Raw genomic sequence first — 25,354 nt, 5'->3', positions numbered from 1 at the left:
TCCTGAGTAGCACTTTCTTTATTCTTCAATAATTCTGGATTGTTTGAACACCATTTGTGTAACTGCATTCCACCACGTTCTAGAAGACAGGTTAACTGTGTCTGCAACTCCTTGGCTTCTTGCATCGTATTAGCTCCAGTAATAATGTCGTCCATGTAACAGTCCTTCAGTATGGCTCTTGAGGCATGAGGAAAGTCTGTCGCTTCATCCATTGCTAACTGCTTCAGGACCCTTGTTGCAAGGAATGGTGCACTTGCTGTTCTGTATGTTACAGTCCTTAGACGGTAAGTCTGCACAGGACAACCAACTGATTCCTTCCACAAGATCAACTGCAGGTTTCGTTGAGATGGTTCAATAAGTATTTGTCTGTACATTTTCTGAACATCAGCTCCTAATGCATAGTTGTACTTTTGAAATCTAATAATAATAGACAATAAATCTTCTTGAGGTATTCGCCCTTTCATTAATATTGAGTTCAGTGACTTTCCATTGCTAGTAGCCGCGGATGCATTAAACACAACGCGAAGCTTGGTAGAGGCTTTCTCTGGCCGATAAACTCCATGATGACTAAGATAATTGCAAGTCGATATTTCAATTTCTTGAACTTCTTCCATGTGATTTAGATCCTTATATTCTTTAATAAAATTCTTATATAATGTTTTCATATTCGAATCACTTTCTAGTCGATTCCACACTTGATGCAATCTTTTCTCAGCCAGCGTTTTCGATTCTCCTAATGGGTCTCCTTCCCTTATGGGTAACTGAACTACATATCTTTCATCATTTTGTCTATAGCGAGTATGCCTGAAATGTTCTTCACAGTATTTTTCTTCTACACTCAAAGCATCCTCAACATTTTCAATGTATTCAAATTCCCAAAATCTTTGCAAAATTTCTTCAACTCTTTCTTCACTATTTAGAACTAAACCACAGTAATTTACTTCTGAGTCACTCTTGCATGCACCAGACGCGATATATCCAAAAACTGTTTCTTGAAATATCAACAGTTGATTTTCTAATTGAAATTTTCCTTCTTTTAAAATCTCAAAGAACAATTCGGTACCTAGTAACATATCTATTTTGTTAGGTGTTCCAAATTGCGGATCCGCTAATTCAATATCAATGGGAATATTTAATGACTGCACATCGAAACACCTTGATGGAGTTACATTGGTTATTTTAGAAATAACCAAGCAATTAACTGATCTTACATATGTTAAATCCTTATTCGAAATCCGTACATCTAGTTGATAATTAATATTTATAACGTTCTCATTAATTCCGGATACAGATGCATAAATTCTTTCTTTCCTTATATTTAACAAATTAGCAAATTTAGGGAAAAAAATCTGAAATTCCAGCTATATCGTAACCAAACACAACCCTCTCTGAGAGATAGTGCAGAATGTTACAATACATCAGAAGAGACACTGTCTATTAGGTTTCAAATACAGTAAAAAATCAGTAATCCGGACTTGTTGGGACTTCGGTGATTTCGGATTAGGGGTTTTTCCGGATTATAGATCATCAATTTAAATCTGGTAAGATGGCATGCAGAAATTATACAATTAAAAATATGAAACCATAATTTATGAAATAAAGAACAATTATGATCTAAAGGGTATCAAAATTAAAAAAAAAAAAAAAGCTTAATATTTATTTGTTTACTTTATTAAACATTTCTTTCAATGTAAGTTATTTAAGTTGCTTCGTTTTATGTGATTAATACTTTCTCTTTAATTCTCTCTTCTATAAACAGTATCTCTTCTCTTTACGGGCATGCATAAAGTTTGTAGCTTTGAGGTACGGATAAAAGACTTTGTACTGTATATACAGTTTCAGAACTTTGAGGAAAATTCCTGAAGAAAAAATACAATTCCATAGATTTATCACAAAAAAAAAAAAAAAAAATAATGCAAAAGGTAATCATTACCAGTATGTATTAAACATATAAACAAAAACAAAAAAACTTTTTTTATTTTAATCATGACTGTACAAAAATAAACAGTTTATTAAAATAAAATTGCTAAAAAACTCACACTTTCTTGGATATATTGAAGAAGAAAAGGGGAAGCTCTCAGATTATCTACAGGTATATCAAAAAATCCTTGGACTTCTTTTGAGTGCAGATCCATTGTAATCAAATGAGTTAGTCCTGAAAAAGATCAGCACAGAATTATTTGGAATAAAAGTTGAAACATTCTATTGATTCTTTTTACTACAGCACAAAAGTCCATATAGTCATAAAATTTTAATTTCATGTAAAATAAAATAAATAAATAATTAAAAAAGAATGAACATCTGAAAGGATTCCGATTTTTAATGTCACAGCAGAGGGTTTGCTTCAGTTTTTTTTTTTTTTTTTTTTTAAAGCTCTGCTCCCATAGCACTTTATCAATCTGCTATGGGATCTACCCCTATTAACATAACATTTTATCTTTCCACTGTTATTACTAAACACTGCTTTCTTCACACTTATGCCACATAAAATTCAAAAGTAAAATCACAATTTTTTAAAAACAGCATACGTTTAGAATTCACAATACAGTGTTAAGCATTGTTATTAATTTTTTGAAGTCTGAATTGCAAAACTGTACTTAGTACTCTGAACATTCAAACTGGGAAACAGTTTGTCAATGTCCAGTTTTCTTAGTTAGATAACTTAAACAATTTTTTTTTTGTTACTAACTTTATTTATTAAACATTACTTTCTTTACACTTATGCCATATAAAATCTAACAGCAAAACATTTAAAAATGACTTATCTTTAAAAATAATACATGGCGGCATTTGGTAGCAACATTCTTTTATTTGTGTTGCCAAACATTTTTGATATCTGCTATATCAGTGGTCTCAAACTAACAGCCTGTACGTGGAACATAAAGACGCTTTAATTATTATTTGTTGCAAATACGGTATTTGAAAAATTTTAAGATTTTAGTTATTTAAGGTCAAGGTTTATATTACTTTCACTTTCATTAAAAACAAATATGAATAAAGTAACAGAAAACTTCTAAATGCAGCTAATCAAATCACACTATGGACAAGCTCAATTTTTGCACTAAAAATAACTGCTTTGGGAATACATTTAAATGTAAACAGCTTTTGTTTTGGCCTCCTCGGCAATTGCGGTGATTTGTGCCCAGAGGGCGCACCGCACAAAAAGTTAGTTGCGTTACAGAACGTAAGGGAAGCGGACACACCAAAATGTCGGGCGTATTACCGCTAATTGAGGTAATTGCATCGTATCTGTCAGGTGGCAGAAAACTAGTATGATGTATCAATTCACATGCCACGTGGCAGAATATGTCTATCATGTACATGCCAGGAGGCATAACGCTTGTAAATATGCCAGGTGGCATACGACTTGTAAATAAATTGTAAATAAATGTACAGTAAAATACCTTGGTGCAATAGATCAAGGAACAAGCATCAACAACCTTCTGATCATTTGGATACGTACAGCTTTTCTTCGCAGTTGAGAATTAATAAGAAAAGAGCCCAACTGATTGATGAGCATCTAGAATCTGTAGTGCCTATAATTTTTTTTTAAGGCTGCAAACTTTATCAGAAGGTAAACACCATCCAGTGTTGCCTACCAATGGCCGAGTGGTAAAATTGCTGGACAGCGGTAGTTTGACTTGGGATTGAATCCTGGGGAAGCAGCTGGCTGCATGGTTGGTTTTCCTCATGTTCGACATGAATACGAGCCATTTTTCCTCAAAAAGTCTTCCAAGAAAGCATTCCTCCCCACAGGCAGATAGCCCTCAAGTTGCTTTGCCTTAATTAATTCAACTAACCTAACAATGCAGCATTATGCTGTATTAAGGAATAAACAAGTTTAGAACTATTTACATACAAACATATGTATTTTTATTTATGTGCTGAAGAAAAATTTAATAAATAAGAGAAAGAGACTAAGTTGTTATTATTTATTCTGAAGTTTTGTTCCACTTAGAAAGTTTACACTGAAAATTTGGAAAGCCTTCATATTTTGTTCATTTTTAATTTAATTAAAGTTAGTTACTTAATGATTAAATAACATAATAAAATGATTTGAAAGAAATATCTGTACTTATGTGTATCACAGCCACCTTAGTAGAAGTTGCTAAATTTTCAGAATGTGCCCAACTTTTAAAATCATTGCATATAATAATGTTTCAGGCAACCCTGCCATTTTGCCATGCATTCTACTCCAATTTACAATGGCTTTTATGAACAAACCATGATATTTTTTTCCTTCAGTTTTAAAGTTTGTGGAATTTACCAGGAATGGAAGAAACTTTGGTAAACTTTCTGCAGGAATACAGAATTTCGCTAAAAAAATTCTAAAGGGAACAATAAGGAGATGCATTTGGTAGATAGGCAGTGTTACAGACGTTTGTGCAATGCTGAATCTTTACAATTTTTTTATTTTTTTAAAGCAAAAACAAAGTTCTGTGTACTTGGGAAAAAGGACATGAGAGGTGGGGGGAAAAGGAAATAATAATAATAATAATAATAATAATAATAATTAAAAAAAAAAAAAAACAGATGATCAATACAAGTGCGGTTACTTCTTTATTATTTGGCATTATTTTGTATACACCAGGCCATTTAATAAGTACCTTCTCATTTTTTGTTTACTGCACGTTTTGTTTTAAATTAAATTTAATGGTTTACCACATTTTCAAGATGAACCATTTATCTTAGCAACTGGCTTAATGATAAAATTGAAAACAGAATAAAAAAACCTGAAAGCTTTCAGATTATCTGCAGATTTTACCTTACGCCTAAAGGGGGATTTTTTTAACATTTTGTGTGTTACTTTTAGTTATTAAATATCATGTTCTTCACATTTACACTATAAAATTTAATTCAACAGCAATATCACAAAATATTTAAAAGAGCCTATTTTTAGAATTTTCAATACACAGTCTCGTGTGCTGGTGAACACCCCCCCCCCCGTACAGTGTTGGCATTGCTCGATTTGAAATCATTGATATTCTTAATCAAAAACTCATAAATACTTTATAAAATATTAAATAGATAATAAGACAAATTCCAAATTAGGGCTAATAGATGCCCATATTCGGGTGGAGCCGTATGTTATTCAAAATTTGATGGCTCTAGGTATTGTTGTTTTATCGCAATGCGAGAAACATACATACATTTATCAAAATATTCCTCGTAATAAAATGATTTATTCCAAAAGTGTTAATGAGTAACTCTTGTAATAATTCAGATATCGAAAGTTTTGTTGACATGTTTTGACAGGTGATGTGAGTCATATATTTTTTTTTTTGTTTTAAATGAGACTACACCATAAGAATCATCATTTCTGTTTGGAAATTATTGCAAGAACTTCTGAAGAATGAGCTCCTCTAAATTTCAAAAGAGATTCATCCATGTAGCTATTTTTTTCATTGCCCTAATAATAATAATAATAATAATAAAAAAAAAACTCTTGCAAACTACCTGCAAATGTCATTTGTTTCAAACTTTTCCCATTGCTGAACTTTATATACCAGTCTAGTACCACAACTGTCCCATTGAAGAGAAGCCTGCACAAACCAACATTCTGTCTATAATTTTGTTCAGTCAGCTACACAACACCCTCTAATTATTTATGGATGATTGGAGGCCTAAGTAGAGATAACTGAAGTGTGGGTGAAGCTGCGTTCACACTGGTCTGTTGGGGTGAAAAGCGGCAATGCGGGGGGGGGGGAGATGCACACGTGCTTGCACTAGATGGCGCTTCATATTGGAAAGTTGGGGAAAAATGTGAAATTTTTGTGTGGTATTTTGACTTTTTACAATTACATTTTAAAATTAAAATAGATTTAATTTCTGCTTGATTAAAACTTATTTTACTTCTTGCTTTGTGTAGCAGAAGCAAAATGCAGTGGTTTATATTAATATGTGAGAGATGACTGCAGCAAGGAGAAGCAAATAATTTAATTGAAGAAATGTGTTTGAAAGAAACGAAATTTCTTTTAATTACTTTCGCATGACACCTCATCAATTCGATGAATTTCTAGCCCTCATTGAACTATTTATGCAAAAACAAAACACTAATTTCTGTCCGAATATCACAGAAAAGAATCATTTGGAAGATAGGAATAGGATATTCCAGAAAAGGATCATTGTATATATCAAATGCTGTATGTATTTAATTTATTTATGAATTTTGTTGAATGATAATTAAAAAATCCTAATTGCACGATTCTATTTTGAAGAGTAAATTTTTCATGGGGCAGAATACCATAAACGTTTTTGCATGATGTATGAACTTCCCTGAATTGGTTTAAATTATGCAATACAAAAGTGTATTTTGTTTAAATATATGTAAAATTTATAACATTACTAAATTAAATATCACACTTAAAAAAGCAGTTATTTTCAAGTTAATAAACAACAGCAACTTTTTTTTAAGAAATATTTTTAGTTTCTGCCTTATGTACATATTTTTTTCACTTAAATGTAACAGTAATTACTTCAATTAGTCATTCACATATTAATGAACAGCCACTATCTAAAGGTTTATTTTAACTCATGAAGTAACTGCATTTTATATAATATTTCTTTTTCTGCGTTAAAAATTGAATTCCACAATTAGCAAATTTGCTAATGCTCATGCAAAAGTTCTTTAAATTAATGAAAAATTATCACCAAGATTAAACCTTTAGAAAAAGTGGTCATGCATGTTAACAAGAACAAATATGAAGCAATTAAAATGCATAGAAGTATTCCATAAAATCAGCTACATACTAGCGAGCTTCTTTTCTGTATATATAACAGTTTTTAAAATTTTTTAAACAAATGGTTTACTCGTCACCACTTGTTTAAAATTCAGACCTCGCTAAATTTTTTAATTAGATGAAACAGCAACTTTATACTAATACCAGTATTGCTTTTGCTAGTCATGAGTTAGCCGAAATAGGATCAAATCACAGTAGACAGATCTTTTTATGAATTATACCAAAGGTTTGCTGTCAAAAGAAGGATAATGCACACAATGATCAGTGAAAATTAGCAACTTGCAATTATTTGATATTTCAACGTTGCAAGCAGTAAAATCATGAGTGTGTTTCTTATCTGTCATTGTATTAAAAAGGGCTGAAATTAAAAATATTCTTAATTTATCCACAAAATATCCAGATTAAAAAAAAGGCAGCACTACACAATCTCATGAAATAACAAAGCTCAGAAAATACAACATGAATCGTGAACTTTTTCGAAGAGTTGAGTGAATCGTCTGCTTTTTTACCTCGATGCAGATTAGAGGAAAAAAAACTTTTATCTTATTTTTTAAAACTTTTTTATGTCAATAATTTGGTATTTCCGTTATGACTCATTATTATTTAGTAAGTATTTTTTCTTCAATATTTCGTACTCAGTGTTGTGGCTTCTGGAACCTATAAACTCAATGTTTACATTTTGAAAGGCAATGCGGATTTCAGGTCGCAGATTTTCGGTATTTGACTGTGCATGTAAAAGAATATGGTAATAATTAAATGCATGCAATAGAAATAAGATAAAGAATAGATAATAATTAAATGCACATAAAAGAATAAGATGAGGTGTAAAAGAATAAGGTATTACTTGAATGTAACAGAAGATAAAGAATGGGTAATAATTATATATACATAAAAGAATAAGATGAAGATAAGTTGTAAAAGAATAATATGTATAATACATCATGTTCTTTTAGATGTACTATACCTTATTCTTTTATAAGGTAATAATTGAATGCATGTAATAAAAATAAGGTAAAGTATAATAATAATTAAATATTTATAAAAGAATAAAGAATAATACATGTATAACTAAATGCATGTGATAGAAATAGGATAAAATATGATAATAATTAAATATATGTAAAAGAATAAGAAAGATAATATGTAAAAGAATATAATAATTAAATGCATGTAACAGAAGTAAGATAAAGAATAAGTAGTACTATTTGGTTTTGAGGGCATTAAAAATCGCCAAACTCTTGTTGATGCCAGTGCTGCCAAAAATAATCGCGGCAACACTAACGCAAGAAGTATAATAGTAAATAACTATTTAAGATTGATGTTTTAATTTAGATGAAATGTTAATTTCGTATAATACTTTTTTATTATTATAATTTATATAAAAAAGGCTAAGCATGACTGAATGGAAGCATAAGAGTAAATAACTATTTCAGATCATTTTTAGAATTTATATCAAGGCCATTTATACTCAAGGCCTGCCAGACTGAACGAAATTCCAGTTCCCAGTTTTCAGTGGCTTTGGCTATCGCAATTTATCACTAGGTGGCGTTCGCATTCTGCTACAATTTTGCTATACGTTCACTATTTGTAAACGTGGCTCGTTATTAACAAAAAGTGTATTTTATGTCTAGCTGCTGTATATTTAAGGGCTATACTTAACAAGCTTGCTTTTTTTTTTTTTTTTTTTTTTGCGTAATTTTATATGCATATAGGTTTAAAATTGTGTATATACGTCATTGAACTGAGTTCTGAAATTCCATATTCTGCTTATTTAATTCTGAAATCTTTGTGCATCTAATGCTGTTGTTTTCAAAACTTTGTAACTTTCTTCTGATTAATCTGGAATGGGAATGGTACACATGGATTTATGTCAGGTAGTTACATGTAGGTAATGTATCAAGATGGCACTCATGTATATGTGTGCTTAATAGTGATAATATTATTTTGTGAAGTTCAGTAATTTTATTTCATGTATACATTATTCTTGATAATGAACTATATCAGTATCTCACACTGCCAGGAATAAAATTTTGTACACGTCATTCTGATAAATGTTGTATGTGTGTAAAAATGTCTACCTGCTGTATATTTAAGTGATGCATTTAATAAGCTTGTTTTTTTGCCTAACTTTGAATGCATATATATATCTAAAATTGTGTACATACCTCATTCTACTTAGCATTGTGGGCATGTGTGATGGATATATTATTTATATTCAGCCATTGCAAGTTTTCAAATTTTATCCTTGATATACAGAACTGAACGTTTTCTTAAGTTCTGTATATTTTTGTGTGTGTTATTTTTTTGTGTGCTGTTAAAATATATTTTACATACCTGCCAACCTCTAAAGATAAAAATTCAGAAGAACACGAAGAATTAATATCATGCTTTGATATTAAAAAAATAACAATTTATACAAATAGAAAAAACAAAACTGTACTCACATTAGTAAATCTCAATTAAGTAGTAACTAAAAAATTTATTAGGAAACATAAAACAAGAACTTAATGTTACACAAAAAAATTATTGCAATGAATTTAGAGTGCATTTTTTGGCTTTAGCCAAAAATTCTTTGGAAAATTTCCTGTCATAACAATTAGTTTCCTCATAACATTTAGCAATTAAAATGTTTTCTAGAGTTTTTGGTGAAATTGAAGAACGAAACATAGTTCTGTTTTTCTTCACAACACTGAAGACTCTATCGCACTCAGCATTACTGTGTGGAATTACGAGAATAGCACATAAAACTCTTGCTAGTCTATCATATTTTGGTGTTCCATCAGCTCTTTTTATTCCTTTTAAGGTAAAAATGAGGACATCAAGTCTATCTTCTCCAGAACTGGCAAAGTCTTCAAACTGTGCAGCAGAAAATTGGTTCTGTAGTTCATCTAAAGCATCATTATGGCATTCATTTTCTTTAATTTTTAACAAAAATAGAAATTTATCAATAAAAAAATGAATCTTTTCAAAAGATTATTTTTTCTCATGATCTTTCAAAGAATTTACAAGTTCCCTGGTTTGATTTCCAATTATAAGATCATTGTCATCCTTTTGATTTGCCAAACTATTATAGGCAACACGAATCAACAAACTGTTTTTCACAACGGACGATTTTACAAACTTAGTATAAAGTTCTTTCAAAAGATCATTAAGAATTTGGATAAGCAGGGGAGATTTTGGCGAAGCTGACTGTAGAAGGGTATTTACACTTTCAAAAATCTTAATGGTACTTAACACAAAACTACAATATGCTTTGTTCAAATCCGAAGAAAGAAGATAGAAAATCCTTTCCTCCCGGCTAATAGAAGACTTTCTTCTTCCCTTCAACTTCTTTAACAAAGTTGACGTTTCAGGAGTCTTCTAAGCATTTTCTTTTTCAAGGGTTTGATTCTGTGTGTTGGCTTTTCCCTTTTAAAGCATTTTGATTAGAAGCAAAGCTGGTTTTCGGAATCTTATATACCGACAAATTTGATGGGATCTGTGGTTTCGTTTTGGTCTCTTCGTGGAAATATTTTAACAATGCATCCTACTGTTCAATAAACCTTCCTAGCGCTCTGCCTAAGGATAACCATCTCGTGCACACATGTTTCAGAATTTTTCTCGTTTCACCAGAGCACAGTTCATGGAAATTCTTTAGGTTTTCTTTCCTTTTTACACTTTTTTCCAGATAGAAAAACACATCAATATTTAATGGTAAAGTAGCTGCAGCTTTTTCTGCTGCCAAATTAATTAAGTGGCATGGGCATCCAATAACAATTAATTCATTTTGTTCTTTTTTGATGAAAGCGGCTACACCCTTTTTGTCACCCACCATGAGAGCATTATCTGCACCAAACGAAATGCAGTTTGATATTGGGATGTTAAGTTGTTTCAACTCATTAATTACCAAGGAGGCAATATTTCCCCCCGTATCGTCTCCATTTAACAATGGAAGACACAAAAGATGAGTTTTCATTTCATTAGAAACATCACAGAAATATGTGACAACAATGGGGTAAAGCTTCCAATCGCTGTCGTTGTTGCCATCGATTGACACCGAAAATGCTGAATTCTGGAGTGCAGCTATCGCTTTACTTTGTGGATCGCAAGCAATTTCGTTCACAATAGAAGATGTTTTCGTGCGAGCACAAGCATATTTCTGAGCAATCTTGGAGTCGGGAAACATCCATCTGAAAAGTTGACCGGCGTGATCGGCAGCGCTTAGCGGCACGTTGTGTTCGATGAGGAATGCAGTAAACAAACACTCTGCCAAAATGACATCAGCATCCGAATTCGTAGCCAAATTTGGAAAAAAAAAAAAAAAAACCCACTTTCTTTGACGTTGTCGAAGCCGAAGCATTAACTTCATGCTTTTTAGACTTAACACGCTTCACAATGTCACTTCTTCCACCGTGACTTATTATGAAGTCCCACACACACACGTTGCAAAATGCATAGTTATTTTCTTTGAAGGATTCTTTAATTGTTGAAAATTCGGCTTTGTAGGCAGGCCGAAAATATTAAGAATACGTTTTTTTTTTAACTCATTTCGTAACAACGACGTATTAAGAAAATTCGTAACACGCGGGGGGAAAAAAAAAAAAAAAAAAAAAAAATTGCAGAATGCAACAATCCACGCTCCCTGAGTAATTCCCTTGCTGAAGCGAACGCGGAAAAAATAATCTGCCGCCCACAAAGAAAAGAGTGGGAGAAACTGCAGGTTACTGGATTCGAAGTAATCGGTAGTTGGCGGTGAAACACGATGCAATTGCCGAAAATCGCTGAATTGGCGACAAATTCTAAAATTTTGACAAAAATCACTAAAAACACTTGAAAAAGGAAAAAAATCGTAAAAAATGGATTGTGATCATAAAATCGTAAAGACAAACGCATTTTCGTAAATATTATGAAAAATTCATAAAAGTTGGCAAGTATGATTTTATGATGTCTTTGTCTCTTTTATTTATAACAAACAGATTGATTTGATCAATAGCTTTATCAAAAATTTCATTATTTTCATTTGAAAAATTGAAGTTTCTCTAACACTGAAAATGTAATTGCTGCAATGCACTTAATTCAACTACTAGTTTCTTAATGCTAACATCAATGAAATTTAGAATACAAATGAAAGTGAAGAGAAACACACCTGTGTAATATTAAAATTAGTCAAAAAAGCAACTTTGGGTTTGAGTTTCATTAAAAATCTATGCCACAGTAAGACTTTTTTTTTTTTTTTTTTTTGGCCTAATAATTTTAGAATGTCTGAATATCTGCAATGCAAATACTGCACAAAAATCAAAATCTGCATTATTTAAACTTTTATTGTTTAAGATTTCCTAAACACAATTATTTAATAATTAAAAAAAATTCTTCAGTATGTAAAATTTAATCTCTTTAAGTAATATTTTTACTCCAATGCCGTAGAAACAGATATACAAATTTTAGATCATGGTGTATTAATATGTTAATTATATCTTTGATAGGGGATACTAAATTATTTTTTGGCTCAGTACAGCCAATAGAAATATTTTGAAAATTTTTCACTGAAATAGTACATGATCTGAAGCTATCTGTTAACTTCTTACTACATAAATAATTAAAAAATAAGGTGTATATTCTGAATTACCTTTAAATTAGAATAAATAGTTGTAATGCATACAATTCAGAATAGCGCATGTCTAGATGAAAGCAGGAATTAAAATCGAGATCAAATAGCTGGTGTTTATGTGTGAAAATAAAAAAGGTGAGATAGCTTAAAATTCCATGCTTTCCTTCTAATTAAAATATTTTTACTAATAAGAAATCAACAATTTCTGACTACTATTGATTAATCGTTTTTAAACTTTCCATATAACAAGACAGAATTCGTTTTTGGTACTTTTCCGATTTTTGTAAACATCGCAAAGTGTAGCAGAATTGTAGCACCATCTTACGTTCAGTAGGAATATCATGCAGGCAACCGAAAACACAAAAGAATATTTTCACACTGGCAGGCCTTGAGTATAAGTTGGCCTTGATTTATATAAAATTGCTAAACATAACTGAATGGATGCCTGCATCGCTATTTCGCTAAAGCATAATTTCATCTCGCTGGTTGTTTAAACATAATTTTCTATAATGAATGATGCCTTTTCTATGAAAAAATTCTCGGAAAAGTGCAGAATCGCCCACTTATTTGTTTGCCGCTTTTTACAAGGGTCAAAACAATTGGATTTTTGTCAATTTTCTTTTACTTTTTAAGTGACAATAGGTCAATGTGTACATAGATAATGTCAAGAGTGTGAGCAGTGCCATTTTTGTGCAATTCTGGGATTTTTTTTAAGTGAAAATAAGTCAATGTGTACATGGATACCGAGTATGTGCAATTCTTAAAAACGCGTCAAGCAGTGGGTGATTCTGCACTTTACCCAAAATTCTATCGCACGCTTTTCGTCATGGGCAATTCCAAATTGTTAAATCCACAGGACAATAAAAAAGGATTTAAGAATTAAACTAGTATTTCAATGGCATCTAAGAAATATAGAACTATGTAAACTTATGCAATCTGAAATCAGTGCATACGCTAGATTTGGCACGCTGTTAAATGGGTGCATTTGCTAGATTTGGCGTTTTTGCTCATACATTTTCGCTGCAATTTTTTTATGGCCCTCAAAACGGAATAGTATCCCTTTATATTCTGCAGACTTAAATCCTATAGAACATGTCTGGAGTAAGCTGGAGAAAAGAATAAGGAAATTTGACACTTCCTTGCAAACTCTACTAAAAGCAATTCTTACGAAAAAATTGAACAAAATGGAATATTTTCATGAAAAAATGATTTAAATCCATGTCAGAATGAGTAAAAGATAAGTGTCATTTTAGTTAATAGACTTCCCACAAAATAAAGTTCCACTATTTTTATATTTTTATTAAATGGAAACTGTTTGCTCAAAGTGTTTGAATACATATGCAAGTTCAATTTCAGAACTTGTCAAATTAACCATTTTTTTTATCAAAAACATGTTGAATAATAATAATTTTTAAAAAAATGGTACTTATCCGTTTTGCAGGCGCAAATGATAAAGTCATCAATAATGGCACAACTGATGCCAAACAGAATATTTTCGCTGGTAATCTTTTATGCTTCATTTTCAAAACAAGGTGAAGCCATTTCTTATCAGATTGTTTCTTTCAATACGGGCCATACAACTACATAAAATTTTTACAAAAGATAGTTAAATTTTATACCCTAAGACCATTTGCGGTAATTAAGTCAATTAGGATGCAATCACACCGCTCACCCGAAAATATAGGAAAGGCAAAATTAAGGGTTAAATTCATCAATTCTAATGAGAATGCACTAGTGAAGTAAAGCACTGCGGTTTTACATAATTTCTGAGTACGAATTGAAATAATTCTTGCATTTTGTATTCCAAATTAAGATTTAACTTGAAATTAATGTAGATAATTACTGAGAGAATTATATTTTTGTAGCGCAGTTTACATGAGACGAGATCACTTTGGGTCACGTGATACGAACTGGCGAATAAGGATGTTGAATCATGAAAGCATAGTAAATTCTTAAAATAATGTCTTTTTACAAATTTAGTCTTTATTTATCGAATTTTTACAATATTTTAAATCATATGAATATGTTTATGCCTTAAAAATAAAAAATTCTTAGAGCTAAAATTTTTTATGTGTATACTGTACACTGTCGCCAACAAAGTCTGCTTGGTGAGATTTGCGCCAGCAAAACAAGTCGCAGCCATTTCTTATCAGATTGATTGTTTCTTTCAATACTGGCCATACAACTACATAGAATTTCTACAAAAGATAGTTAAATTTTATACCCTAAGACCATTTGCAGTAATTAAGTCAATTAGGATGCAATCAAAACAATTTTTAGAAAAGATGATCTACTTAAATTACTCTCAAGTACAATGAAAATAAAATTAATATTTGCATGGATAATTTTGATCATGTACCATTTATTAATATAAAACATAAATAAATGCAATTATTAACTAATTCAACTTTGCTGAAATCTTAATATAAAAATCTACAGATGTCTACAGTAGATACAATACAATCGAGATCAAATAAAGTTTAATAATAATAAAAACAGACACAATAAAATTTAATAAGAAAAATTATTTTGAATATCATTAAAGGTGGGGGAATGAAATTTACCTAATTTAAGTTCCAAACATTTTTTTTAGCAAAGGCTAAAAATTTAAAAGAGGGAGATTAGGTGATCTAGCGAGGCAGACCTGATGAAAAATTGGGAATCTGCTGATAAGTCTAAAAGAGTTAGAAGCTACAACTTTTAAATGAGTTTGTCAGTTCAATAACAGATGAGAAAGGTATTCATACAACATCATTACTTAATAAATTATTTCTTATTTACCAGCATTACACATCATTTTGGCCAACAGTTTGGAAACAATGCAGCCACGTTTCCTCATCTTGCTCTGCTTACTGTACGGCAAGTAAGGTATCACTCCGACTATCTTCCTGGCACAGGACGTTTTGCAAGCATAAGCCATTATCAATAATTCCATGATATTGTTATTCACGTCCCTAAAGAGCAGAAAATTGCTTTAGATCTGAAAATACAGGTTAAATAATATTAGTTAACAAAAGCAAACCTTTCTTGAAACTTGAGTATTTGTAGGCACCCACCACCAGTAATCTATCTTTAGGTAACAAAATACATTTTCGATATCCCACTAACATTCTCTTGATGCCTTTTGATAATTGCTTTCATAGTCCCAAAATGTTTATACTCGACCTTTATGCTCTGTTGGTATCTTTGTTTTCGACATTCCATCAACAATTTATTGGGGCCTTCAGGTAATGAAATATGTTTCAACATCCCACCTCTATTGGGACCTTTTGCTGACAAAATATGTTTCAACACCCTACGAAGAATTTAGAGAAGGCTTTCAGTAATGAAATATGGATACTCTCGCAATCGGTGACCTATTAGGACCTACTTATAACAACAGGTAAACTATCCTGTAATTGATGTTTTTTACGAGTGGCAAATTTTTAGTACACTAGACCAACATAGTACAACCACCTAATGGTAAATCATTAGATGAATTTTGGTGATCCTGATAATGGTGCCAATACTTGAAAACAGATTGTTTGTGGGGTCAACTTAAAAAACTGTATGGGATATAAAAGAAATAATGTATAGTTTAATATAATAATCTTGTAATGAAATTAAAGTAATGGTGTATAATTTCTCTGTATTCATTTATGTACTTCTGTTTTTTGTGCTTTCGGCAATGTTATCAGCTTGTTTAGTTTTGAAGATGAATTACACGTGGCAGGTCACTAGTGGTGAGAGTACAGAAATACATTTTCGACGTCTGACAAACAATGCACCGGAACTTTTTGGAGATAAATATGTTTGCAATATCAGCAGATCATATTTACAAGATTAAACTTTTGTGTCATTAGAATCCATTCTGAAAACATTTTTATATTTGTAAAATTAAAAATAATAACTACACAAACAATAATTTAACAAATTCGATAAAGCATTTTTTTCAAAACTTTAGTTCATATTCTTATCTAATTATTATCTTTCAGCTATTTAGATGCAATTATTCTCATTATGATTATGTTGTATACTATAGAAATAAATGGGTAAAATTCTGTTATCAGGAGTGGATTCAGAAATGTATGTATGCACGGATTCAGAAATGTATGCATGTATTTATGGATCTATGTGTTCATGTATGCAAGTGTATATGTATGCACACATGTACATGTGTATATACACACAACAATGAAGTTGAATCCAGTCCTGATAACAGAAGAGTACCCCCCTCCAATATGTAAGGTGGTTGAAAAAGCTATTTTTTAAAAAAGGGGTCCTTGCAACAAAAGGGTTGGGAATCCTTTATAGCATTTCTCTGTTGATTTAACATGCTTAAGGAAACTCTCGATACTAATTTATGCATTTAAATTTTACTAATTGAGAAAGAAGGAATTATTTTGTATGGATATGTAACAACTTAACTAATCCTTATCTTGATTACCTGATGGACATCCAAAGAATTTAAACTTTTTATGTCTCCTGTAAAATGTCAGTGTAACTTAGATATAAAACAGCCATAGTTACAACAGTATGAATCTGATTGGAATTTACAATCATACAAAGCACAGTTACAGTTAATAAATCATCAATCTTTCGAAACAAATCTTTCTAAAACTAAAAGAATTACGAATGTATGCATTTGAAATTATTAAAAAATAAAATATAATAAAATAAAGTGTTTAAGCAATACAAAGTCCAAGATCCAAAATCGTCGATTTCAGTAAATTTCTGAATTTTAAGTAATCAATTTGAATCTAGTAAAATGACATGTAGATATGGTAACATGGAGGCTTCACTTATTGTTTACATCAGGTAGATGAATGCTAACATCCCACAGGACTGAAGCCAGAGCAGGTAAAACTGGCACCACCACATCAGTATCAGTGTCAGAATTAGTGGCAAAGTTTTTAGAATTTAGAGAAGCAACAAGCGGCAAAAATTGGAGATCGCAGAAGAGGCACTGGGTAATAGAGTTAAGGGACAGCAAAAGTTTTTGAATTTAGGGACGTACAAACAGCAAAATTTAGGACCCACACAGATTACACGAGGTGGCAAAGCATGTAGCCCTAGCCCTGATCCCTCCCCATATATACAACCATTCAACAGTCATAAATGCAATCTTGGCCAGCATGAACACAAGTCAATCAATGCACTCTTATTGGCCTTTATAAGTCCTCAGCTAGCAGGTGTTTAAAAGCAACATGCATGTTTAAAAGCAACATGCAGGAATCTGAGGTAGTCTGAAGAAAAACACATTTAAGGCAAACCTGCTTCCTTTTCTTATATTCTCCATTTCTAGAGTTTGCAAAAGGGGTGATTTTTCCTAACTTTAATTTATTAATTAATAAAATAATAGGTACATGCAGTGTTACTCCAACAACAGTGAAAATTGGCCACCATTGAATGAACCACGAATGTTGCTGGAGATTCCATTAAAATTATGCAAATCGTTCCTATGGAATTCCGAACTGCACTTCTATCTGCAACTCTAAAAATAAAACATTCAGCACTCTCTCCACACAATCCACCAAACAGCTACTGTTGCTGATGTATTCAACTGACTTCTTTTTTGCACTTCGTAAATAGGCCCTCGTCGATTTCTACTATTTTGTTAGGTCTTCTAATTTTACCAGATGCTCTCTTTAGAACGTTACAAGAACAAAGTTCCAACAGATAACTGTTCCAGTCTACTACTGTTTTGTTGGCCATATCCAGCATGTCATGATGAACCAAAGCTAAATTGCACTTTCTGACAACAGTTTCATGATTGACAGGATGATATGTAAATATTAAATAATAATTTCAAATTATTAAAGCAGCATTATGCAAATATAATACTGCATAAATACCTACAGTTTTAATATAAAATACATGGAAATATATGCAAAATCAACTAATTGTGAGAAGTAAAAGAAACTGTACTCACTTAGTACCAGTCTGAAGAATATAAACATCTCTTCCGCGAACTGACTCACCAATATCAACCAAGGTTTCTGAAATATATATGTTCAGTTAGTTTCAGATGAAATGAGTACAGTCAAAAGTCGTTAATTCGGACACCCATAATCCGGACCTCGAAGCTAAAAACTTTCTGCGCATGCGCCGCATTGACACATGTGCATAGGCGTTTACGCGTGTGCGTTTAATGTATAATGGACGGTATAAGCTAAAATTATCTAATTATCTATTTCAGTTAATGTTGATGATTGCGTTGTTCCTTAATCTTCGAATTGGATGCGGCTTATTATTTTTTGCAGACTGTAAGAGCAATTTTATAAAAGTAAACTTGAACTTTCGATTATGTCAAATAGAATTTCCGATGCTGGAGCTCCCAATGGATCTACAAAACGAAAGTATGTTTCGATGTCCGTTAAACAAAAAGTGGAATTGCTGCAAAAAATGGATAAAGACATGAAGATGGTGACAGAGAGGTTAGTGAAAACGAAAAAATTTCGATTGACAAATTAGTCGGTATTCTCGGCACAGCAATTACGGGACTTGAACAACGGAACTTTGTAACTGAACAAGAAATTATGTCTGTTTATAGAATTAAAGAGAAAGTATTATCACATAAAACGAAGCAACTTAAACAACTTACATTGAAAGAAATGTTTAATAAAGTAAACAAATAAATATTAAGCTTTTTTTTTTGTAAATTTTGATACCCTTTAGATCATAATTGTTCTTTATTTCATAAATTATGGTTTCATATTTTTAATTTTAGAATTTCTGCATGCCATCTAACGAAATTTAAACTGATGATCTATAATCCGGAAAAATCGATGATCCGGAATCGCTGAAGTCCCGACGAGTCTGGATTAATGACTTTTGACTGTATTTTCACTGTGTCATAGTGAAATGAAGATACTGATCTGTTATCAGGACTACAGTCATCACCAAATGTTTCACTCGCTAAGAGCTTCATACGAAGACATCAATGCTTACTTTTAAAATTGTTACAATGTTTACTTTAAAAAAAAGTAAAAGAATGCCTTTTCTAAATTGGTACCGAGAACACAAATTCTAAAGATGCAACAGTTAATTATGCTTTTAATATTACTGTGCTTACCAAGGATATGAAAATTTGGGACTTACCTAATGATGAAATATTTTCCAGACAATTTCTTCAGCAATGAGGAAGAATTTACTTTGAAAGAAAATGAATCAAAAACCATAAAATGAAGATCTACATCAATTCAAAGGAAGCACCGGAATAAAGACGTGAAGATATGATATACTGAGGAAAAAAAGGGTTATGTTCTCAAAACTGGTTTGAAGGATTGAGAATCAGTTTCTTAATAGCAATTTGTTTCATTTATGCATAGTGTCTACAATTAACTTCCCTTGAATTTTGACAGTATCAACTTGATATGAATAATTGCTCTGTTGCTGACTGAAACAGTTATGGGAAGAATGTGGCAGGCTATTTCAACTGTGGTCTAGACTGTCAATTAAAATATGTGACATTGATAATATTGTCAAAGCTGACAAAAATCTGTTTCCACATTGAAGAAAACAACGTTGGTCATTTCACTTCCGCCATAGTGGGTATGCAGCGGGATTTGCTGAGGGAAAAAAGGTTGTTTTTTAGTTGCTGTGCCTAAACACTCTGCCAGAACTTAGTAATATACTCAGGTGTAAGGGTATAAAACATTAAAGAATAAAATGAGACCATATTTGAACATTTTTGCATTAACCATAAATATAACTTTATCAATCCCAATCATATGCAAACTATTGAAAGGCTACGGGACACTACAAAATAATGAAATAAACTTCAATGTGGCACTGACTGTAACCAATTAGATTCTTATTTAATTATGTGGTAGCAGAAGCATCTTAAAATGCAGATGTTTTCAGACATTCATGATTATATCCACAGTTTCATGCCTCTGCCTTTATCTTAACTCTGTAGCCAATTTTTTGGGGGCAAGCTGTTTAATTTATATTAAAAATTTCCAATTTTTCAAATATCTACTATGTTATTTTTTCCTTTGGATTTTTCTTCAACTTAACCACTGTAAATATTTAGGCGATTATTTTTATGCTTTCAATTTCTTGTCAGATTGTCTACTTTTGGTAATATCAGTATCTAGGCCCGATAACAGAAAAGGGTAAAAGTATATTTTAGGGTACCCCTTGGCGAAACTTGGCTTTACATGGATACAGAGTTTGTGCAATTCTTTGACTTGTTATTTTGGCTTGCGTAGCGGCGATTTTTGCAAGCCATAATAACAAGACAAAGAATTGCATAAACTCGACATCCATGTACACATCGACCTATTTTCACTTAAAAAAAAATCCCAGAACTGCACAAAAATGGCATTTTACATTTCCTTGACTTTATCCAAGTACACATCGACCTATTTTCACTTGACAAAAAAAAAAAAAAAAAAAAAAAAAAATCAGAGAATTGCACAAACTAGGCTTTGCGCACTCCCTTGATTTTGCTCATGTACATATCAAACTATATTCACTTAAAAAGTCAAACTAGCTGCCAAGAAAAGTTATATAATCTGAATAAACAACATTTTAATTCAAACAATGAAATAACATAAAAAAGGAAATTCATGTTACCACTACACGAAGGAAATATCCGCTTACATTATTTACGGATTTATGAGTCTTCAGTCAAACAAAATTCTTTAACAGCATCCAAACACTTCCTAAAACTATCTGGACTGGAATCTGTATACTGGTGTCGCCACATAAATTCACAAAAATAAGAGTAAAAAATATCCGATGTTCGACCATACGCATTTCCTTCCTCCAAACAGGACACTTAATAATTGCTACTAAGTAAACCTTCATTTACACACCAGTCAATTAATGCTTTTTTTCCCTTTCGTTCCTAATCCTACAGAAACTTTAAATTAATCTTACCATATTCAGCCAATTTAACATGTAAACCACAAAATAACAACACACTTATCCAATACACACAAGCCCTTACCAAAAATCCAACACACACTTTCCAAATGTTTTCCCATGATTCAAATTCACCGTAACGAATGTCATAATAGGGTTTCCATAGCATTCAACTATGCAGGTTGTCATATTTGAGACAACAACTTGGCAATAAATGAAGCAACAGCTTTGTGATAATACAAGGGGTACCCTAAAGTCAACTCTAACCCAGAACAGTACTGAAATGAACTTAATTATTTTTAACAGGATTCCTAATAGACTACAGACTGTCTGGGGATTGATAAAATTTAAAGGGAGTTGGTAGCCAAATATGTTATCGGCATAATCAAGATCTCATTGATTACCAAATATTTATTAATAAAGTTGCTAATTAATTGCTTATTGATATAAAGCTATATCATGCAGTAAGGAAGAAATCATAGAAATATAAAGGAAAAATATGCAAAAATTATTAAATATCTCTTAAAAATCAATAATAATTTTTGAAACATATAAATTTTTTAAGCATTAAGTACAGTATACAAAATAAATTTCAGGAATACAAGAAAACACAATGAAAAAATACAAAGAAAGCAAAACTAATGAACCATAGCTAAACCTCACCTATTTTTTCACCCATTTCAGCAGTTGAAACTTCTTAACAGAAATTATGCTCAAACGGCAGTTACATCACAATTATGTAAGTTTACCCTTAAAATTTCAGATGAACAATCAGAGCTAGAAATTTGCCACAATTTTTAAAATGGCAATACATTTCCTTCTGTCATTGAGCACCACATGCTTATGTGAAACAACTTTTTCAGCTTCAACACTTATTAAATCCTTATACTGTTCAATGCTAGAAATGGTTAAGAAGCTGCTTTATGTAAAGCAATGTCAAAGACTGCACCTAGGTTTACTTTGTTATGCAGAAAAAATAAGCATATTTGTCTCTTTAAAATATAATTTTCTTTTATTAATTTTGTGTACTTGAAACAAATCCTAAATATACTTCTTTTCATATATATGTAATAATTTAGGATGCAGGATCGAAAGAATAAATAACTTTAAATTATGGCCAATAATTGCAGATGGTGCTGTCATGCAGAATGATGAAATGTGCAGACAAATGAAGCTATAGATTTAATAACTTTACTTCTGGACAATTAAGTCTTCAGATGCATATTCTGATTCACACATCATTATGGGCACAATGTGCACCCCTCATTTTAGGAAATTTAAAATACCTTAAGACAATTGACGCTGGAGAGAAGTGAGCTATTACGTATTAGTTCAAGGAAAGCAAGCAGCAAACTGCACTGCATTCAGAAGAAAGCCTGGAAGAATATCAAAATGTTTTGATTTCGACTGAAATCTTGCTTGCTGATAAGATAGAAATTTAATAATTTCAAACAACACAGTTTAGACTGACATATTAAAAGGTTACTATTTTTAGGATAGAAAGAGGAAATTCCCAAAATGGCTATCTACTTCTAGGGATGTTTTCGCTAGTGTGACTGTAGATTATGATCCTTCCTATGAGAATTTCAGCCACATACTGCAGTTTTTGTCCTGTTCATCTAAATCATCTTAGATTTTGCTTTCTGCATGCATATATAGGGTAATGTGGTCCGCTTAAAGGCATCATGTACTACTTTCCCCACCTAATCTCATTTTAAGATTTTGGATCCAAAATTGATAATTTTCTCACCTCTCCTTTTTAGTAGAAGTAGATCACTTTGTACTTGGGAAGAACAACAATGCAAAAATTTGTATGTCTTGAATGGGTAAAAAAATGTAAAAATATAAGTGATATTCGATGCATCATTGAAATAGATGTAAAGATAGCTAAATAAAAGTTTTCCTCGAAAATTAGCAATCAGTTCACAAATGTGGCCCTAAGTTACCAATGAGCTCCTGACTTTTTATTGAGGTCATAGAAAATGAGAAAGTAACAGTATTTAATCAATGCATCAGTCTTAGATCTTTAATATGCCTTTAAAACAAGTTAAAAAATAATATGAAGATTTGTTTTGTCTTACCTCTGTTGGCAGCATGGATTACTGAACAGTTCCCAACTCGGATACCAAGCCGACTGTAAAATGACAGAATTGAATATAAACAACAGAATAGCAAATAAATAAAGATATTTAAAAAATAAACAAATAAATAAAATGTTGTTCCAGAATAATCAGCTTAAAAATAATTATCAAGTGTTTGTGGCATTAACCATATAAAACGTAATTCACAATAACAGAGGAAAAGTGTTTTAATACCTTTGACATGAATGAACTGAAGATACTGAGAGCCCATATGGTTATATTTTATCATACAATTTGTAAATAGTTCAGGTATAATCACAATAGCACTCATACTGTTTCATTCCTTTTACTTATACATAAATACTATCACAGATTATATAATTAACATATTTTCATGCCATCATGAAAAATAATTAATCTTTTTAAATGCACTTCATTTCTCTTAAGTTATTTCTGATTTTTTAATACCTAAAAAGCTTAGAAAACAACACAGAAAATTCAAAGCAAATAAAACACAACATTATTCGGAAATTATACAATAATAATGTAATATATCCTACAGTACAAAATAAATTTAAGATTTTTCCCCCCTAATTCTTAACTATAAAAACATATTAATTACGATGGAACTAAGCCTAATAAAGGCTTTCCAACACATATGACCATACTTGTCCTCTATTATTTCAAAAATATGTTTAATATCACTAATCAGATAATAAACATCACTAATTTTTTTTTTTTTTTTTTTAATTCCCCTTACCTGGCAATTTTTTGAGCCAAATCAGGATGAGAGTTACCGGCAAGAATAATAATATCTGTAGAACCCGGAATATTCATGACTGGAATAGGCTCAAATGGCTTTTATTTGTGTATCTCTCAATGTCTTGCCTTTATCAGATGAGATAAAATGTACTCTGCCACAAGCTTTCCACGTGATTAATTTTATTTTAATTGACAGAACTAGAAACTGAATTCCAAAATCTTTCACATTCCAATGCAATAAATAATTTGTTACTAATTAAATAATTCTTGATGGATAATGGTAAAACAGAAAATTTTTTGCTTCTAACAACCTTTACCCCCTCATCGCATACGTAGAAAAATAGCGTAAATAAAAGATAGAACACAAATCATATTTCGGAATAAAGTTCTTTTTTGTTGCCATTTTCTGAATGAGTAATTTGTATTTCATGAACAAATTCAAAAATAAATTAAAAACTCTTGCACAATTAGTTATATGCTGAGCACAATCTCAGTTGAATATAATCACGTACTTTCATGGTTAAAACTTTTGCTAGTTTTTAAATTACTAGTCTTTAATAATACAATAATTTTTTGCATTTCAGTTTTTTTCGTACTTCAATAGCACAATAACTCTAACCAGTACGCAATTTCCGTTTCGAGACGCCATTGTACTTTGTGTGAGATTTTAATAATGTAAATCTTTATATTATTTTTACTTTGGTTCATGAAAAGCTAGGAAAAAAGTCAAAATTTTAGTTTCTTCTTCAATTTTAATATTGAAAACAAAACACGATGTCCGCTCATGAGCAGATGCGTGCTATGCTGGATCAGTTGATGGGAACTGGTCGAGATGGTATATATGTTTACTAATATAAAATATCAAAGTGTAATGTAGTGAATTTATCTATATTATTTATGTAATTTTATTTGTGAAGTGAAATGCATGGTATATATTTTGTCTGTTCGTTCGAAAAGAATACTTTGTAGACGTGAAATGTTTGGAATAATCTCAGTGCAAGATCTTTACATTGCTTTACAAAAGTTCTTCGACATGTTTTAGACTGCAGCGATGCCGGATCATCAGACTGAAATTTAGGAAAGTGCAGAATCACCCATTCGCGTGTTTCCCAAAATCATGCGGCATATAAGTGGGCGATTCTGCATCAACTTGAAAATAACAACTCAAAGAATTGTACAAACTCGGTATCCGTGTACACATCGATCTATTTTCACTTAAAAAAAACATCAGAGAATTGCACAAACTTGGCGTTGGTCCATGTATAACATCGATACGCTCCATATAAGTGGGGGATTCTGCATTTTACATAAAATTGTACAGTGCCGCATAC

General features: G+C 31.4%; 2 protein-coding genes across 3 annotated transcripts in view; one reads left to right on the top strand and one right to left on the bottom strand.

Moving 5' to 3' along the window:
- The window catches only part of LOC118203789 (phosphoribosyl pyrophosphate synthase-associated protein 2), a 77,753-nt gene extending 53,357 nt beyond the window's left edge, over positions 1 to 24,396 (bottom strand). The window contains exons 1-5 of one of the 2 annotated variants that reach the window (XM_085819946.1): positions 24,022 to 24,396; positions 23,262 to 23,314; positions 18,239 to 18,305; positions 15,109 to 15,281; positions 2,040 to 2,155 (exon numbers count right to left, since the gene is read on the bottom strand). In XM_085819946.1, the coding sequence (XP_085676072.1) occupies positions 2,040 to 2,155; positions 15,109 to 15,281; positions 18,239 to 18,305; positions 23,262 to 23,314; positions 24,022 to 24,098 (486 nt within the window). In that variant the 5' untranslated portion in view covers positions 24,099 to 24,396. The remainder of the gene's footprint in view (positions 1 to 2,039; positions 2,156 to 15,108; positions 15,282 to 18,238; positions 18,306 to 23,261; positions 23,315 to 24,021) is intronic. The other variant, XM_085819953.1, reaches the window with a different exon arrangement.
- Positions 24,397 to 24,643: 247 nt separating this feature from the next.
- The window catches only part of LOC118192783 (putative RNA-binding protein Luc7-like 2), a 57,451-nt gene continuing 56,740 nt past the window's right edge, over positions 24,644 to 25,354 (top strand). The window contains exon 1 of the mRNA XM_085819926.1: positions 24,644 to 24,858. Within this exon, the coding sequence (XP_085676052.1) occupies positions 24,798 to 24,858 (61 nt within the window). The 5' untranslated portion in view covers positions 24,644 to 24,797. The remainder of the gene's footprint in view (positions 24,859 to 25,354) is intronic.

This window comes from Stegodyphus dumicola, chromosome 1 (assembly GCF_044657685.1).
Source record: "Stegodyphus dumicola isolate Sdum_Otavi_A_Nest chromosome 1, ASM4465768v1".
Taxonomy (NCBI): Eukaryota; Metazoa; Arthropoda; class Arachnida; order Araneae; family Eresidae; genus Stegodyphus; species Stegodyphus dumicola.
This window is presented reverse-complemented; position numbering and strand designations above follow the sequence as displayed.